Source organism: Rhinatrema bivittatum, chromosome 4 (genome assembly GCF_901001135.1).
Source record: "Rhinatrema bivittatum chromosome 4, aRhiBiv1.1, whole genome shotgun sequence".
In the NCBI taxonomy this organism is placed as follows: domain Eukaryota; kingdom Metazoa; phylum Chordata; class Amphibia; order Gymnophiona; family Rhinatrematidae; genus Rhinatrema; species Rhinatrema bivittatum.
This window is the reverse complement of record NC_042618.1, coordinates 254363737-254383142: the sequence shown is the minus strand read 5'-3', so window position 1 is coordinate 254383142 and position 19406 is coordinate 254363737. Positions and strand designations below refer to the sequence as shown.

General features: G+C 39.3%; 1 protein-coding gene across 4 annotated transcripts in view; it reads right to left on the bottom strand.

Annotated features, from left to right (window-relative positions):
• Positions 1-17073, bottom strand: part of WNT7B (Wnt family member 7B) — a 574266-nt gene extending 557193 nt beyond the window's left edge. Inside the window, exons 1-2 of one of the 4 annotated variants that reach the window (XR_003856461.1) lie at positions 16587-17072; positions 7242-7780 (exon numbers count right to left, since the gene is read on the bottom strand). Coding sequence is in view for 3 of the 4 variants with exons in the window: in XM_029600053.1 (XP_029455913.1) it covers positions 7242-7324 (83 nt within the window). In the remaining variant the exon portion in view is untranslated. Of the gene's footprint in view, positions 1-7241; positions 7781-16586 lie in introns of all 4 variants that reach the window. The other 3 variants (XM_029600053.1, XM_029600050.1, XM_029600051.1) reach the window with 3 other exon arrangements.
• Positions 17074-19406: the final 2333 nt, after the last annotated feature.

The window sequence follows — 19406 nt, the reverse complement described above, 5'->3', positions numbered from 1 at the left end:
CAGAGCGACCTTGGAGGGAACTTTCCTTCCACCCCCGCACCTTCCCCTCCCTTCCCTACCTAACCCACCCCCCTAGTCCTATCTAAAAACCACCCCCCCCCCCTACCTTTGTTGGAAAAGTTACGCCTGCCAGAGTCATGCGTAACTCGCGCTCGCCGGCTGCGCGATTCCCCAGCCCGGGAGCAGTTTCGGAGGCCTTGGCCATGCCCCCAAAATGTCCCCGGGACGGAACCACGCGTGCAGCCCCACCCTGGATGATGCACCACCGCAACACGCCCCCCAACAAGCCCCCCAGGAAAGCCCCGGGACTTACGCGTGTTCCGAGGCTTGCGTGCGCCGCCGAGCCTATTCAACATAGGCTCGGCTCACACAGGGGGAACTTGGGGCAGGTTTTCGGGGGGTACGCGCGTATCTTATGCGCGTACCCCTTTGAAAATCTGCCCATAATATTTAAATAATCTGCCCCATAATATTTAAATAAGGCTGAAGAAGAGAAGATGGTCTTCTCTTCTTCAGCCTGAAGTCTGCAGAAAGTGTGTGGCATCACAGCCACCACACAGCAGCAGAGTCATCAATACATTATACACAGCACTTACTTAAACCCTTTCCCGTTTCAAACACATAATGCTTGAATCCCATTTGTAAAATGATAGGAAATACCCACCTTTATATTTTTTCCATAAGCATCACTTTTGAATGAATCAACTGCAGAAACAATTACATTTTTGAGCTTGTGATACATTAGAAACACCTTTCCACATCTGAAAGCTTTTCCCCTTTGTTCTCTTTTGAAGTCCATATGAAAGACAGAGATGCCTAGTGTTTGATGAAACAAAATAAGATCCAAGGAGAACATACTCTTATCAACCCGCCTCATGCACCATACTACTTAATGACTGCTCAAATATTTCCCTCAAAAAACATAATCATGGCTGTATATGCATACAAAGCTTAGAGAGAATATAGGTGTGCTTATATGGACACATAAAACAAGACACAAAATGAGTTTGAATAACACAAGTTTGAAAACTTGTGAACAGTAGCACTAATTGGCAAGTATTCAGCTCTGGCTATTGTCCATTCATACACCTTTCAGATCCATTCATAATTTAATCAACTAGATGCCACCTGGAGGGCTAAGTGTATTATATAGATGCTTTTATAGAATGGCAGACAAGAAAAACTGTACCTTTCATTTTAAATATACATATATATATGTATATACATTTTATTTATATATATATATATATATATATAATGTTTTTGCTGCTTTCATCTACAGATATATTTTTAGAAGATGATTGAATTATGAATGCATCTGAAAGATGTGTAAATGGACCAGTAGCCAGGGTTGAAGCCTCGACAAATGGTACTACTGCTGACTAGTCTCAAACTTGTGCTAAAATCTCAAATCTTTAGAGAGAAAGAGAAAGAGAGGAAGCGTACTGGAGGATAATCCTTTTATTGTCAGTCATGGGTTTCATGCCATTACTGCATTATAAGTACAACATATTGATGATATTTCATGTTGTTTCCCATGTATACTGAATGAAAGGTACAGTTTTTCTTGTCTGCCATTCTATAAAAGCATATATATAATACAAGTAGCCCTCCAGATGGTATCTGACTGTCAGCAACTGGTGGGGTGTTCGTGTGTGCTGTTACTGCTGTCCACTGAGGAGAATAAGCACATACATTTTGAGTTAGTTGCTTACGTCAGAACGTATGTGCTTAGCTTGGACTTGGGTATTTAGCTCAGAGGGTGCATGCTGAACTCAGAATGTACCAATCCAAAAATCCTCGGATGGGGTAACTAAAGCAAATAACATCAAACAACCCACATCAAATATTTTCCTATTTTTTTTCTTTATATCCTTTTTAAACCATTGAAAAAATTCCCCAAAATGGATAATCAATATATTAATTCTTCATTAAAAACAAGAATCCCTTTCATCAAAATGTAATTAAGAGGAAAGTGGTTGTTTCATAAACATTTCAAGGAACCATCCAGGTTATCCTCGTTATTGTTTTTAGACAATGAACATTGGAAGATACAGGCAGCGCGCTGCGAGCACCTTGAAATCTTGAAATGCGAGTATATGATTATAGAGATACAACTTTGGAGAGCTGAGATGTGCGGTGGGCCAAGCGATTTCCCCTGATGAAGAATCTGTTCGAAACTTGGCCTCGTTGGGTAAAAACGCATCTGCGAATTGAGGTCCTCAGCGTCTACATTAAGCTAAGTAAGTACTTTTTGTCGGTCCTTTAAGACAATTAAAACATAAGAAGCAAATTCTGTTGTTGAACTGTTCTCATTTTGTTTGACAAGAATTTACTTTTTACAAATATTTTTATTAAAAAAAATAATAATAATAAAAAAGTGTTTTTGTGATAAATAATAAATTAAAATGTAGGGTAACTCAGAATGCAAGCACACTGCTCTACAGGTACGGACACCTTCCTTGGCTGCTGGTGGGGTTTCATACATGCATGCATATACATGCACCCCCCTGCTGGTCACAGAAAAAACAAATGCCATGGTCCCGGAGGCAAGTGCAGGGGTTGGGATAAGGAAGTGGAGGGAGACAGTGTTTGGGAGAGGGGGGAAAGAGAATGCTGAGGTGGGGCTATGGATGAAGTTGGCATTTGCTGGAGGTCCGACTGAAAAGGAAGGGAGGAAAGTGTGAGCGGGGGGCTGGGAACTTGTTCAATGTGCTGAAGTGGGGCTGGAGAGGGTGGAAGAGAATACTGGGGTTGGGCTTGAGAGGGGGATCGGGTTAATTTGGAATGGGAATGGGGAAAGGGATTAGAATGTGCTGGGATTGGGCTGGGGTAGGGGGGGGGGCAATTGCTGGGTTCCAGATGGGGAGGAGAGAGCACAGTGTGCTGGGGTCCAAGTGGGAAGGGGGGAAGAGGGCACTGAGGTTGGAGTATGCGGAGGTCAGGCTGGAGAAGGGGATCAGAGCATGCTGGGGTGAGGCTTGGGTGGGGAAGGAAGCCCTGCAATCAGTCTAGAGAGAGGTGTTGGAGTGTGTTTGGGTTGGAGAGTGCTGGAGTTGGAATGAGGTTGAAGTCTGCTGGGGTAAGGCTGGGAAGGGAAGGACCAGATTGCTGGAGTGCAAATGGGATGAGAACGGGGTAAGTCTGTGGACAAAGTATTACGCATTCCCCATGTGACATACTCTCCCTTGAATGTTCACAGGTAGCAGCTAATATGTTATCTTGTCTGTACTTTTGTTATAAAGTCACCATTAAATTCACAATAGAACATAGTTATGAAAGGAATCCCACCCTCCATGAACTGCACAATAATTCAAGAGTTCACATGGAAAGTAGTTGATGGCCATCTTGTATCAGTTAAAAAAAACATTTTAAGTAGTTTCTACTTTAAATATGGAAATTCATTACACATCTTGAGAAGCATATTTTGTCAACTCCACTTCACAAATTACGCAAACACTTCAATACAGATATACTGAGATTAATCACATGCTCTGGTCATTTAACAGTCTTGACTACTTCAACACTGTTTATTTAGGTCTCCCACAAAGGATGACTTGGAAACTTCAATTTATTTAAAATACAGCAGCTCAAGTATTGACCGGTCCTACCATTAGGCATAATATATCCCTCAGCTTTGCAGAAAACTACTATCTGGCTACATATCTGCTTTAGAGCAAACTTTAAAATATGAACTCTGTTTTGTGAAGTGTTAAATGGGCTTATATTCCCTCCTACTCATTAAGATCAGCACATGAAAAAATGTGGCTCTTTTTTCAGGCTTGTAATATTGGAACATAACCTGTTTTTACTTTTACTCCACGCTGCTGATTTTAGAGTTTGGTAAATTTTGTTTTAATTTACGTTTTTTTTGTTATGTTGAGGAGATAATTGGCCCTAATTGTGTTTACATTGTTTAAGGTTGTGATGATTTCTATTTAATTTTAAAAGTACATTGATGTTTTGGTACTTTTTATTGATAATATTATTTTATTGTATTTTGTTTGCTATATTTATTACAAACTCTTTGATTATATTTTATTTTAATTAATTATCATTGTGTTGTAACAGGCCTTGGGTATGTTAAAGGAAAGGTGTTCTATAAATTAAAATTTCTATGCTATGTTATGAAGTGACCCTCAACCCAAAAGAAATTTGTGTAAATGTTTTTAAAAAAACATCACAAGATGAAAGAAAATAAAGAAATAAAATCGAACAAAAAAGATACTATTTGTGGCTATATTTGGACACAGTATTGACTCTGGTGCCTTTCCTGAAAATATGAAGTTTTAATTTGGATGCATTTATAATATTAAAACGGGGGTCAGAAAGTGCATATGTAAATATGCAAGGAATGTCTGGAGAAAGGGTAGGATGACTACCTCTTTTAAAGCAACTCTTGTGTTTATGGACTGAGCTACTCCAATATATTTATTTATTTATTGCTTAATCAACTGTTGGAACATTCTCTGTGGATGAATACTTTATCTTTGAAATTATGTACAGCACTAGCCCAACTATGTGTTGTGGCAAAACTTTATTTTACAGCAGATCTCTGGATTGCGTCACAGTTTTCTGGCTAATCACAGACATGATAAAAGTTTGCTGGCCAAGCCACTGTTTTGGATAGTAAAATTAAGTCACATAGTTTTATTATTGATGGGGTGTTTTCATATGCTTCAAGATTTTTTGTTTGTTTTGTTTTTGCTATTTTCTGATCCCATTTCCTTCAGCTCTACTTGACCTTTCCTAATAGCTGTTGTTCCGTGTCTGAGCTCATTTCTTTCCCATAGTCCCTCCATATCTCCAAAGGGGGAGCTCTGTCATGACTGTAGGCCTTTTCAGAGGATTTCGCCATAGACTCGGATTAGAAGTTCTTCTGTTTACCCACACAGCCACCTTTCGCTGTCACTGAGTAACACGCGTCAGCTACATGAAGGCAGGCCATCTTTCCCGTGCCGTTCATTCAGCAGCTGCCTTTTAATATTATTATACTTCCATTGCCTTTGCCTTAACTTATAATTATGTCACACAGCAAGGGAAACCACGAGCATCTCAGCATCTGGTGTGTGGTTTCCAACTTTTGTTTCAAGATTTGAACTATTTATAGAAGCAAAACTTTTCAGGATAGTAATTTCCTATAGGGTTTTGAGAAAATATGGCTACGTTTATATTGGAAACAAAGTTCCCTTTATTTTAAATGCAGTCCTTTGGAAATAAAGCCAGCGTCCTGTTTCATATGCAGATGATTAGCTCTACCAGTGGACATGTTATGTATGCAAAAGCAAAAAAAAAAAAACCAAAAACATTAGAGACAAATCTGGCAATTTATTTTGCTCGACAGCACCCAACTATATGAACTCTACTATATCATAAATGGATGGTTTTTGGTTTTTAAATCAGTAGCCACACGTTGTGTTAGTTTCCACACCATTGACCTCTTTTGGAAAAAGGCTTGCTTTTTGCTAGGGTCCGATTCGCACTGCTGTAGGAGGGGTTAAATACACGTGTGATGTCATCAATTGACGTCACACTCCAGCTCTGCCACCAGCATGTGCTAACAATCTTGCGTAGCGTTTATAGTAGTCCAGCTGCACTGAGACTTCCAACATTTCAATTTTCCTCAAAAGAAAAAACTTGGTCGGGAATCCTCTTAGCTGCTCTATTAAAAATATTTCGAATGAATTAATTAATCATAGAACTGAGTTGACTGGGATTAAAATATACATTGACTTTTTCAAAGGCATAGTGGTAAACGGCTCTTTGTTAAGGTATGAACACACCATGAGTTTTGATTTAATTGTGATCAGTTCTGTAGCATTTAAATTGGCAAATGTGGCTCCTCCAGACCCCCCTGTGTGTTAGGTTATTCAGTATAAAGTTCTTTATATGCAGCATTGGTGCTATGGTTGGTTTCACGCATCCTTTCACGGCGCATGAAGACTTGCATCAATACATCTCAACAGCACCACACTCTAACCCAGCCACCCTGCGCTTTCAAATAACTTGATCGTGGATTTGTCATCATCGTGTCAGTAGCGGGGCCCTGGTGCAGGCTCAAAAAACGGCTGGCAAGAAGCGGCAAATTCCTTGCAAACCTTCTTACGTCACAGATCTACCAGGTTCCCTGTCCTGTGCTGCCTTTCATCCCAAAACCGTGACATTTCGGTCCCTAATTCCTCTCCCCGCGCGCCTACGTTAGGTCCTGCGCGTTTACAGAGGGCTGGGGTCGGCAGGGCACAAACTCCAGCTACCAGGGACCTGGGGCACGAAAACGAGATTACGGAATTATTTTGAAACAATTACTGGATTTTGATCTTTCAGCCAAAATCTGGAAGTAGACTGTCTGGAAGCGGCTCCAGGACACCTGAAGTGAAATATAATGCCGAATAACATTTCTAGGAACGTGTGCCCTTTCCAACAATATCACAAACGTTTCATTCAAAATCTCCTAATCTCATAAGATTATATATACGATTAGTGTTAATGTAGAGGTCTGTTTTTTGTTGTTTTTTTTTAATACACAGGAAAGTGTTCGCTCTGTTTAAAAGGGCCGGGAGCACGTGTTAACATTATATTCACAACAAATTCACTGAGGAGAGTTGCCAGCTAGCAACAGGTAGATGTGTGTTCTTACTCCTAGCATTGTTATTTATTTTTATTTTTTTTTTTTTGAAACGTGAAGACGTGCTTATGTTTCTAGATTTAATTTCAATAGAGAAATTGGAAAGATGTGTATCTACCTTTCCATGACGTGGCCACCCACTCCCCCTCCCATCTCCCTTAAAAAAAAAATAAAACAATTGACCACTGAGTGAAGTTTGCACTCGCCTCTCTCTCTGCACATGCAGGTGAATGGTCCCTGGTGCTTGGTAATCATTTCCCCTCGTCCATCAACCACGGAGGAGGGGGGCTGAACCTCCGGGGTCAGCAGTGCTGGGGAAGGTGGAAACTGTGCTGGGGGGGGCTAAGGTCGGGCTTTACATTCGTCATTTAGTTTATCAGCGTTCAAGCGGCACCTCCAATGTTGCAGCAGCATTGCTCTGGTTATTCTCTAACATATATAGAATAGATAGATAGATAGATAGATAGATAGATAGATAGATAGATAGATAGATATTTTTTTTTTACCACTTTCGCTATCAGCAGCGGTATTCTTAGCATTACAACGAGGTAGCTGGTGGGATCATTAAAAAAAAACAAAACAAAAAAAAACCGTATAACAAATGTGGATCACTTACAGGTAGCTCCCACTGGTGAGGATGAGGAAAATCTGAGGGTAGTACACTAAGAGCAGCAGACTGCGAGATGAAAAGAGGATCATGGCTGAAGCCCGCTCCTACTCCTGGAGTTGTCTTCCTTGTTCATTCCTTAAACGTCCCCCGCCACACACCCAAATCGCTCCCTCTTCCTTGGTGCTAGCTCCTTGCCCTTGGCTTGAGTCAGGGCTGGAATCCAGTGCCTTTGGTTTTGGCGGGTTGGCTTGTCTCCTTGCTCTTATTACTGGTTAGTATTCCCTTGGTGTTAATGCTACTCCCAGCTCCCAGTGCAGAGGTTTTGCTGCTCTCCTGCCTCTGCTTCGGCTGCTGCCGCTGCCGCTGCTGGCTGTGGGATTCCGCCTGTCAGGTCTCGGTGGTTGGAAGTTGTTACAGAGTGGGTTCTCTTGCTGGAACGGTGATGGTTTAAGGGATTCGGATGCCAGAAAATGCTTCTCTCTCTCTTTCTAACTCTCCTGAGACTGCGTGCTGCCATTGGGCAGCCAGATACTGCAATCCGCCTACTTATTTTTCAGAAGAAAAAAAAAAGGAGGAGGTTGACAATAGAATGACAGTGATGTAGCCAACGCTCTGCATTCAATCTGTGTTCACTGAGACCTAACGTCTTTTGAAATCCCTTACAACTTAATAATAATGATGATAATAATAATAATAGTAAATTAAGCTTCTTGCAACTTTTAATAGGCTTCCAGATTAATTACCTTTGGGGTGGCACTGAATCATCTATAGATGACAATCTATAAGTGATTTGACAACTATATAGAAACTGCGTTCCACATTAATTATTTTAGATGAAAAGCTGTCCCAGTGATCAAAACTGTCCCTATGTAGTTTTATTGCCAAAAGAGATTGAAATCTACAGCAATCTCTCTTGATAACGAGCTCCGACTCATTAAATATTCCTGCTAATATACGAATTTGTTCTAGAAGATTGACTTCCATAACAAGTTCAGTACAAGACCTCTATTTTTCATTATTAATATCAGGAGGGTTATAAAGAGAAACCACTGCATTTTTTTATGTCTAGAAAATACATTTTTTTTAAACAACAACAAACGCTGTTCCCTCCCTAGATTTTGCTTTGCAGCATTCGTGCCCCTCCCCTCACATACACAGTTAAGAGTTCCTATTCTTTAATTTGGGGCATAGTAACTGTCTGCAAAATGTGGCCATCATCTTCACCCACAGACATTAATGTTCTCTAGTATTGAAACCCTGAGAAGTTCACATTGTAAGCTATAGAAATAAGGGCCAACAATATAAAGACTGTGCCCTCTTTACTACGGCAAAATAACACTTGCTTATTTTTTATCACAACATCAATTCTTTAATTTTTTTTATCGCCATGCATAATAAAAGTGCTCTGTTTTTTATTATTATTTTATTATTATTATTATTATTATTATCATTCCTATTCAAAATAATCCTACTCAGCAAAACTACCTTGTGTTTTATTTCCTCTTGGAATATTTGTGTTGCCGGCTTTATTAAGGTGGAGTAAATCGAGTCTTGTCCAAGAAATATTGATATACTAAAATTGTTGATTCAGCAAGAGAAGAGGTTGTGTGAGAAAATTGAAGCTTAATTTGAAAACAGATATGATCAATATAATAAGCAATGCAGCTAATTGGGAGGAACTATTGAGGCCAGATATGAACTTGCATCTATAAAAATAGATGAGAAGAAAATATATAAATATTGATCCTTTCATGGTATGTTTTGATTAATGTCTTTTAAAATGTATTTTGCATGTTTTAGGACTTTATAAAGGAGTTAAACTATGTATTCGAGATTATAGCCAAATATATTTATAAACAGGGGTGCCAGTTTGATCCTCCTAAAATAAATTTGGATGTAAGAGTTCAAGTAAATCCATTTTTTTCTCTTTATATGAGCATTTCCTATACTTCTCCCCGTCAGTTCTAAATATCAGATCAACTATGAATGTATTATTATTATTGTACTCTTTCCTGAATATATGAATCACAGAACGTTATTATCATTCTGAAACTGGATATTGTCACGTTTTTGCACAATGTTTTCCTGTTAAATACATTATTATTTATTTAAACAATCATTAAGGTTTTCATCCAGGTAGTGGAGATAAATTGGATGAATAAATAGATACCCCAGGGATGTTTATTTATAGCTTCTTTTGACATAATCCTGTTCCTGCTTGAATGAATAGGGGGAACTGCATGTAATGTTTTGGGTACCAGTTCTTCTATTATTGTCTTGATTTTGACCAATCCTATTTTAATAACCTTATGGTTTTGCAAATAGATATAGAGCATTATCTTGGTAAAGCAGACTCGGAAGACAATACAGTTTAACGACTGTACTTCTAAGAGGAAATGAGAGACCCATATTGTATGGGAAAGAATATTCAGAAAACTTGGATTACATATAAACTAAAATACCTTACAGAATTTCATATATCTGGACATGATCTATCTTACAAATATCAGTCACCTTGTATTAAATAATACTATTATATTATTATGAGCAGGACGTCATGTTACTTTCCCTTGTCAAAGAAGGGCATATATCCAAATTCTGGGGATTCATATCAGTAGTGAAAAGGTTAATACTGAGTGCTGCCCATACTATAATTATACCTTGAAGCAAGGTACACACATACTTGTCATGTCCGCCACAGAGAAACCAAAGGCGATTTCTTAACAAACAAGGGATAGGCTCTCATGAAGAGGACGATGCAATTGGACAGCTGTCAATGAAATGCTTTTAGATGGCGAAAACAAGTCGGATTGCCTGATGTATTGTGATAACTCTGTTAAAAGAATTTTAAAATAAAGCAGTGATGATTCCATGAATACAATGAATAATCCAACATTCTGCAAATATGCAGAAGAAATGGGAAACGAGATATCTGCAACAGGGTTTACATACAAAAAAATGAATCCCTTTATAGGGCGTCAGACATTACAGCACTCTTTTTAAAACAATATCTTTGGAAACAGCAGGGAAAAGTAAACCTTTTAAGTCTAAATTCTTGTGAGGTCAGGTTGGAAACATTCCTAAAGGTAGATGGAACATTTTGTGCATGCTATTAGCTTACAGAGAAGACTGCAAGTCTGTACCAGGCGTATTCCATTGTTTCAAGAGAGGCAAGACCTGGGTGCTGCTGTATGAATGGAGTTTCAGAATTTCAGAGCTATTCCTGATTGCATTTGAAAATATCTGACTTGCACTTGAATGTACTAGAGTTCTCTTTAAATGTTCTTTCCGAGCCAGAATGTTCCTATCGATTTCTTTATAGAAAAAAAAAACACGTGCAAATCCATATGACTTTGCATTAATTTATTGATCTTAACTGCAAACTTATGAGGGCAAAAAACGGACAATGTCCATTTAAAAGTTAATCCCTGGCAGGAAGAGGTGCAGTGAGATATCAACGGATCTCTGGCAAATAGATTGGGCTAACCTGTAGCTCTCACTCGTTCGTTTTAGTCGAATCCTACAAGTTTTAGGTTATATGATTAAGTAATACTCATAAATAAAAGCAACCCTAACGTATAACTGAAGAAACTATCCCCAAATCCCTTCCATTCCACAGAGAAGACAGAATAACGGCTCTTGTTCAGAATATACTGAGCTAAAGATTTGGTTTATCCCACGTAGTCTTGTTATTTAATAGGCTTTCATCCTTTTTATTTCGAATAATCTCAGATTTAAGTACCACAAACAAAAGAATCAAAATAGAAAGTTCCTGCCCTACAATCTTCTTTCTTTTCTGCTTCTTTGACACCTGCATGGAGGAGAGATGCTTAGAGCCATTTCTGCTAATTAGGCAGGAATCATCTCACTTAGGCGCTAGGTGTTCTTGTGATCTTCAGTTAGTCTACATTTTTCATGACCATAATGATAATTAAAAAAAAAACAAAAAAAACTTTTACAGAGTAAAAACTTGTGGTGTCTTTTGTTGCAGATGCTAAGATTTATTTTGGAAGACAAAACTAAGTAGGCAAATAGCAAGGACAGGCAATAAACTGGTGGTGGGACAGTGATATCGTATTTTTGACTTCTTATGATGGTTTCTCGCTCAGAGAATCCAAAATTAGGAGAGCATTCAATTCATACTGTCACCTGAACTGCCTTTATTGTGCCAACCTCACATGGCGACAGCGCTTTGCATACGTTTAGAATGCTACTTGCCTTTACATTTTCAAAACCTTTTCTGTGTCATAAATAACTCGATAAACATTAAATTTTAAAAATAGGTAATGGAGCCCCCAATGCACGCAAACAGTCTCTACTATGTGTGCATTATTCAAGTATGTGAAGCACTGTAGTCTGGGCAGCTACAAGAAGTTCACATCTTAAAACTATGTTCATGTAAAGTATTTGTTTCATTATGATTATCTTGCTATTGATTTGGAAAGTCATGTATTATTATCAAATTATTTGTACTTTGTACTCTGAAGCAACATTTGCAAATATTTAGAAAGTACCACACAATATGCCTCTTATTAAATCATTTTTCTGCTTGGTACAAGATTAGGATAATTTTAAATGCTGAGCACATATATTAAAAACAACAACAACAAAAAATACAACCTGAAAGATTCAAAAGTGTGAATTGCTTTATATCCCGAATCTACAAAAAAAAAATGTTTTAATAGGTGTTGAGATTTAACGTTATCAATGAATTTAAATATAACCGTTGTGCATGTAGCGTTTAAGAGATTTTTGGACAGAATGAGAAGTATTCTTTATATAACTATAGTTTTATGTCTTATTAATTAAAATGTACTTATAATATGAAAAACATATTTTCTACGGTTGGCTAACTTTTTGTTTCCATTAGATTGTGAACCTGAAGCACTATCCTTTCTTCTTGATAAGTTTGTACATTTTCTCCCATCCCATCCCATCCCCACCTCACCACACCCAACCCCGGCCCATCCAACCTTTGCAAGTTCTGATTTCATATTTTTGTTGGAAAACAATAATTAAAGAAGACCTCCTAATCCGGAACCCCAATAATGAAACAAAGAATGGTGACATCACGATTTCATTTCTCTACATTCATTTTCAAACTCTAGGGATAGTTTATTCCTTGTACCGTTTTATTATTATTATCAGAATTAAGAGATGGTCTCGCAACCTTAGAGAAGCAGGAATATACATTTATGCAAAAATGGATGATATTTCTTCAAATATAAAAGTTACAGATAACTAAGATCAAAGAAATATGTTCTGGTATGCATTACATATTTCAATTAAACAAAACATATCCACATGGCTGTATATTGCTATTGCCCGCATATCATATGTCACTTTCAACACATGCTGTTTTCCAAACAGTAAACATTATTTCCCTGCACCAATTATTTAAGGCTAAAGTAAGTAATTTGCTAATGTACCACACTGTTGGCTTCACGTGATTAAAAAAAAAATGATGCCATTACCAAAAATGCCTTTGAAAAAAAATCAGGCTGAAGATGAATGTTTGCCATCTTCTCCTTTCCATGTATGATTGTAAGGCATATCATTAGAAGAACTTTCAGCCAGGAATACGGTTTCAATAAAAATGGTACTTTGTAAAGCTTGATGAAAGAGAAATAAATGTTTCCTGCTTGTGTATAAGTCGGCAACCATAGGGAAAGGATCTTGTAACAAATTCGCCAAGCATTGTTGGAGGACAGTGACGCATTAACCCTCCCATTAAAAATGTTGAGGCATGGAAACCTAACAGTAAGAATGATAAATAGTGCGTCTATAAGTCAGAGTGGTTTTTCTGGGGCATAATTTTTTTAAACTTTCGTAACTGTTGAAATCTAAATTTCCCTATCTTAAGAATTTCCCAATGTCACAGAAAACTGATTCCTTAGAAAACAAATGTATGCTTCTTTGGGCGAGTATAGCAGGAACAGGAAAACCAATAATATCTTGTGAAGACGTTTCCAGTTTAGACTTAAACTGGTAAACCTTTGTTCTCCAGTCTTCAAAAAAAAATTACTGTAGACCTCTGTGCCTAATACAACATAATCTGTGGCCTTTGTAAAACTGATGAGCTTCGAAACCTAAAGCTCTACAGCTAGGGGCATTTCAACCTTAGCAACATAGAAAAAGAAATAGATAAGATGTCGGCTGACAAGGATTACTGATACTCTGTTTGTCCATTTGTACTTTCCACCGGTATTATTCAATCTGTGCACTACTCCTTAATCCCCCCAAAATCAAAACAAAGTCTGAAAAAAAAAATTCCAAAAATGACTACATTCACTTTCTCTGTTCTTTATTTTATTTGATCAATATTGCTTCAGAGGACATAACCCACACAGGGGGCAGCACACAGACACACCCCACCAAACCCCAGACCTCGGAAATCACCCTCAGTGAGAGAGGGCAAGTACCCTCCTGCCTCCATTCCATCCACAGACTTACTTGTCCTTACCCTTACAGCCCTCATCATGTATCCGTTACCCTTACAGCCCTCATCATGTATCCGTCCTTACAGCTCTCATCATGTATCCGTTACCCTTACAGCCCTCATCATGTATCCGTCCTTACAGCCCTCATCATGTATCCGTTACCCTTACAGCCCTCATGTATCCGTCCTTACAGCCCTCATCATGTATCCGTTACCCTTACAGCCCTCATCATGTATCCGTCCTTACAGCCCTCATCATGTATCCGTTACCCTTACAGCCCTCATCATGTATCCGTCCTTACAGCCCTCATCATGTATCCGTTACCCTTACAGCCCTCATCATGTATTCGTTACCCTTACAGCCCTCATCATGTATCCGTCCTTACAGCCCTCATCATGTATCCGTTACCCTTACAGCCCTCATCATGTATTCGTTACCCTTACAGCCCTCATCATGTATCCGTCCTTACAGCTCTCATCATGTATCCGTTACCCTTACAGCCCTCATCATGTATCCGTTGTCCTTACAGCCCTCATCATGTATCCATCCTTACAGCCCTCATCATGTATCCGTCCTTACAGCTCTCATCATGTATCCGTTACCCTTACAGCCCTCATCATGTATCCGTCCTTACAGCCCTCATTATGTATCCGTTACCCTTACAGCCCTCATCATGTATTCGTTACCCTTACAGCCCTCATCATGTATCCGTCCTTACAGCTCTCATCATGTATCCGTTACCCTTACAGCCCTCATCATGTATCCGCCTTACACCCCTCATCATGTATCCGTTACCCTTACAGCCCTCATCATGTATCCGTCCTTACAGCCCTCATCATGTATCCGTTACCCTTACAGCCCTCATCATGTATCCGTCCTTACAGCCCTCATCATGTATCCGTTATACGACTCTACTGAACGTTCTCTCATCTCCAAATCGAGAAGTGCATTATTGGGAACCCGTATTACTCGGTCCATCAATGGTACCGCTTGTTAACGGAATGAAAGCAACTTTTCTGAAAGCCTCAACCTACCCCTTCGTCTATTTGGCAATAGCTAATAAATTCTTCCTATTACAATCAACACATCTCTGGTTGTCGTCCATTACTCGGACACGCTGGCTATAAGAGGCACTAGAGATCACTTGATCGCCTTGCACATCTAATGCAGTGCCTCATTGCATACATACTGCCAGCCAGCCACTGCAGTTCATCTTGAACTGAAAGGGTGTACGGTAACGGGGAGCACATTGCACGCCTTTCCATCATTCTAGCCTTTTCAAGTGGCTGATGCCCAAGGCTGTGTGTATCCTATTGCTCCCATAGGAGTACAACGTAACTATTACAATATACCACGTCAACCAACTGGGTCAAAAAAAAAAGCCCGTATCTTCCTCTCCGACTATGTTAATTCCTACCCAAGGCAATTGATTACCTGTCTGGTGTGCAAAGTGACGAAGAAATATAGGAGGAGATGGCGGGGGGGGGGGGGAGAAAGGGAAGAGCGAGGCGTACAAGCATTAACTGTAACTGATGCTTAGGAGTGTGTGCTTAGGAGTTTCCGCTTAATATTCCTCGCTTGCTGCCACTGACGGAAAACCTAGGATTGCAGAGCTTGTACTTGTGCGGTTGTTGGAAAGATACACAATTAAAAAATAATAATAATAATTCCATAACACCCACCAATTCAAGACTCCAAAGAGCTGAACAGTTAGGGGCTCTTTAAATGTTTAAATGCCCTTTCCACCTTTAATTAAGGCATGCAAGGGATAGTGACAGGAAAGCAGTCTGTGTGGCCCGCTAGGAGGCAACAGATAGCGAGCTGGGAGAAGGGAAGAAGGCGCTTTGTCTGTAAGACCTGCAGCTACCTGGCTGTGCTTGCTAATAATTATCTTCCCTTTAAACCTTATTGCAACTTTCCACTTGTACTGATTTTAAACTCAGAAGAAGCTTCTCAATTCAAGTTCACCTTGATTAAAAAAATAAATAAATAAATCCCCCAGTTATGCAAGGTAGATCTCTCTCTCCCTCTCCCTCTCTTTTTTTTTTTTATAAAAACACCAGTGTGCAGCTAAACAGGTAAGAACTCGGCTGAGCTCAGGAATGTGGAAATACAACTCGGTGCGCTGCAAACAGTGATATTAATAAGGGCACGCAGGTAAGGGAGAGTGACGGGGGAGAAAAGCTTGGCAAATAACTTTCCTGCAATTAACATAACGATTCGGATCATTGTGATCAAATAACAAGAAACAAACATTCGGCCCTGTAATAACCGGCGCAAAGTGGCATTTGAATGGAGCAGGCTGCAGTCAGCGAGTTTGCTTGCAGGAGTCTCTGCTCCGACTGCAGCGCGCGGCCGTGATTCCGTGCGGCGCGAGCAGACGGACCACTTGTCAAGTTAATTTCAACAAGTCTGCCTGATGGCTAGAAACTCAAATTGTGTCTAGGCCTGCAGAGAAAAGAAAAGAAAAAAAAAACCCCAAACCCCTGCAGGGGCGTTCATGCCAATGTTTTTCCTCATACTTATTTTATGCTTAAACTCTAGTCTATTGTCCCATTCATAGCAACTGTATCACCTTTTTTAGATATGTGTCAAGGTTCAGACATTATTTTAAAGAGTTGAACAATATAAAGATGGGAAGCCTTCTGCACCATAATCCCTGTTTTTCTTTCCTTTTTTTTGACTCAAGAAATTATTCTGCCAGTCAGAACATACTGTGCAAAAAAATGCAGTTTCACTGTTGGTTGGATTGTGTGTCCTTTTCCTTTTGCAGGTGGGTGTGACGTCTCGATTTTTAGATATGAAGTGTTTATTAATAGCTAGCAGGTGTGTGTGTGTGTGCGTGTGTGTGTGTGTTTTCTATTCACTCACAAGCATAATTCTGCAGTCTAATGGGCAATCTCATACTCACCCTAATTTCACATAGATGACTCCAAAACAGAGAAACACGAAGAAAATCCACTTCCGAAAGTTTCTGTGCATGATCTAGAGAATGAACTGAGCCATAAAATTTGAAAGAAAAAAAAAACAAAACAAAACAAAACTTAACTGTTGTTTGTAGCTTAAATTCCACTCAACTGCATTTCTGAATCAACCCAACAGCACAGCCGGTGTTCGCCCGTAAACAATGAAAGTTCAGGGAGTCTGCTCTTCTTAAATCCATCAGGAGGCTTTGACATGAAGAACGAAGGGGGAGGGGGGGAAGGGAGTAATGTCTCCCCCCCCAAAATAAAGACAGTACCGGTGGGTGGTTGAGTGATGAATGAGATAGCTCTGATCTTGATCAGCCACCTCACACAGGCTTGAAGTTCAATGTGTTTTTACTTGTTCTGACTTCCCCAGGTAACACTACGTACTGTATCTGGGAATCTGTGGCTACAGGTAGGAGGAGAGCTCTCTCTCTCTCTCTCTCTCGCTCTTTCCCTCTCTCTCTCTCTCTCTCACACACACACACACACATACTTAAGCTGCCTTTCTGTGTCCCTCACTTTCACCCACACACACAGTGGCTTTTATAAACATTGTGATTTTTTTTTTTTTGCTTTCATTTCTACCTCTTCCTGGATTCTTGTTCCCCTTATTTAAAACTTCACCGACAGCTGAAGTGAAGGTGTAAAAAAAACCACACAAACGCTTTTCAGAAGCCTTTCCACGCCTCTGCTCAGGAGGCTCTCGGATTTTACAAGAAAGGAAGTCACACAAATCTGTGAGTTACTGTGTTTTTGGGGGGTTTTTTTGCCAGCAAACACAGATCTGCAAGCATGAAAACAAGTTAAGGCGGTGCAGACAGTGTAGGTTCACATACAAATATGGGGCAAACCCACGACCTTGTCTTTCCGGATTTAGGAAAAGGGTTACATTCCTGGGGTTTCTTACAATATCTGTTAGCTACTGTATCACTTCCAGTTAGCTTTCCCTTAAGGCGCATAGACTCCAGTATTTCTCTTTTTGTACTCGGTCACTGGGACCAAGTTTTCCAAAGATGCGGCCGGGTGGGAACCAATCATAACGGTGCAGAGCTCCCAGGCTGCATTTGGTACTCTCCAGCTGCTTCCTGCATTTGGTGGAAAAACAGCAAGGTAATAATACTTGTTGGTGGCTTCTATTTCCCTGTGACTGTCAGCCTTTCAGACGACGGAGCAATTTATGAGCAGGTAAATAGAAATAATGATGAATATGCAAATGTTTTAGAAATATCAAACACCACGCAAACCCAGAGCTCTGTAACCCCATAACTATGTCAAGGCATCACCAGCAGAACAAGAGATGCAATAGAAATAATAAAAGCATAGCATTTCCTTTTGATCTGTCAGAAATGCTCACTGAATTCAGCCAACCTGAGAATTTTCATTAATGATGAAAGTGCCGAAACATATTTATTAATCTGTATGTTTTTATACACATACCCTCAGAAATCTAATAAAACAATATGCAGCGCCCTCATCCGCTTTTTGTTTGTTGATTTAAAACAAAAACACGTTGCTTGAAAAGTTGCAAAATTTTTGGACAGAATGTGAGCCGAACTCTTTTTAGTAGGCCGCAGAAAGAGAAACATGGGATTAAAACAATTGCAAAGTCTTTGCATCTTTGTTACTGCTGCAAAAAAAAACCAAAACAAAAGGATGAGGAAGCTGCCCATCTTCGGCCAGCGATCACAGCCTTAGCCTTAACTGCTTGCCTCGGTGGTGATCGACTTCAGTCTTTACCTTCTCCCGTATTCAGTTTTGCACTACTTCCACGTTCAGTCTTACTCCTTGAATTCTTGTCCTAAAATGCTATGTCTTGGTAATGAAAGGTGTGCACTTTTTACTATAGCGGCAGGCCTTGTCTTTAACGTCTCTTATCCCTCCATGCACTCCTCAGCTGTTTATATTATATTTAGGGTTTACATGTGCCAGAATACTGCCTGCCAAAAGGTTTACTTTATTTGCTTTCACAATACTGGGAGTGGATTAATGTCATCTGAAAAACTTTCAACACTGTCAGTTCAGCTGTGAACTATAAGTAGACAAGGTGGATTTTAATGATTTTAACTGCCAACTAAGTTATCCAATAATATCACTGCTTTAATGAAACGACTATTTAAAAAAAACCAAAACAAAACATAAAACCAGTAAAGCAAAATTCTACAAAAACAGGACTCATCTTTACTAACCTTTCGATTTCTTAGGATTTCTTAAAAACTATTTATTACTTATTTATTATGGTTGTCCTTTTTTATGTCATGCTCGAAAGTATTTTTTTTTCCTAAGTAACTCTATCCAGTGTCCTTTGTACATAGAAACTTTAGCGTTCCTCTCTAACACAACTGTACATTTGGAGGATTGTTTTTACATATCATATAGACTAGTCTGATTTTGTAAACGCGATTAATGCATTGCATCTTGCTAAAATGAAGTTTATAATTTAAAATTATCGTAGTAACGTTAATTACTTGGGACAGCACTTCCATTTTCTTTGCTTTAGCAAGCAGGTTAAAAATTGAGCTTTAATAAAAGTGTCTTGATTATTCATTTTGAATGTTATAAAGCATCAGTCATTTTTTTGACACTAGTTTGTAATAGGAATTGCCGGAGCATTTTTAGAGAGTGGGTGGCCCATGCTGTAGAATGAGATGGTCTCGTTTACCTTGCTTGGACAGAACATGTTGACATGTTTTCTAAAGTAACCGGTGTTGAATGTGGCAGGAGCAGAAATTGTGAGGTGCATTTTTCGGAAGGATCTTATAACC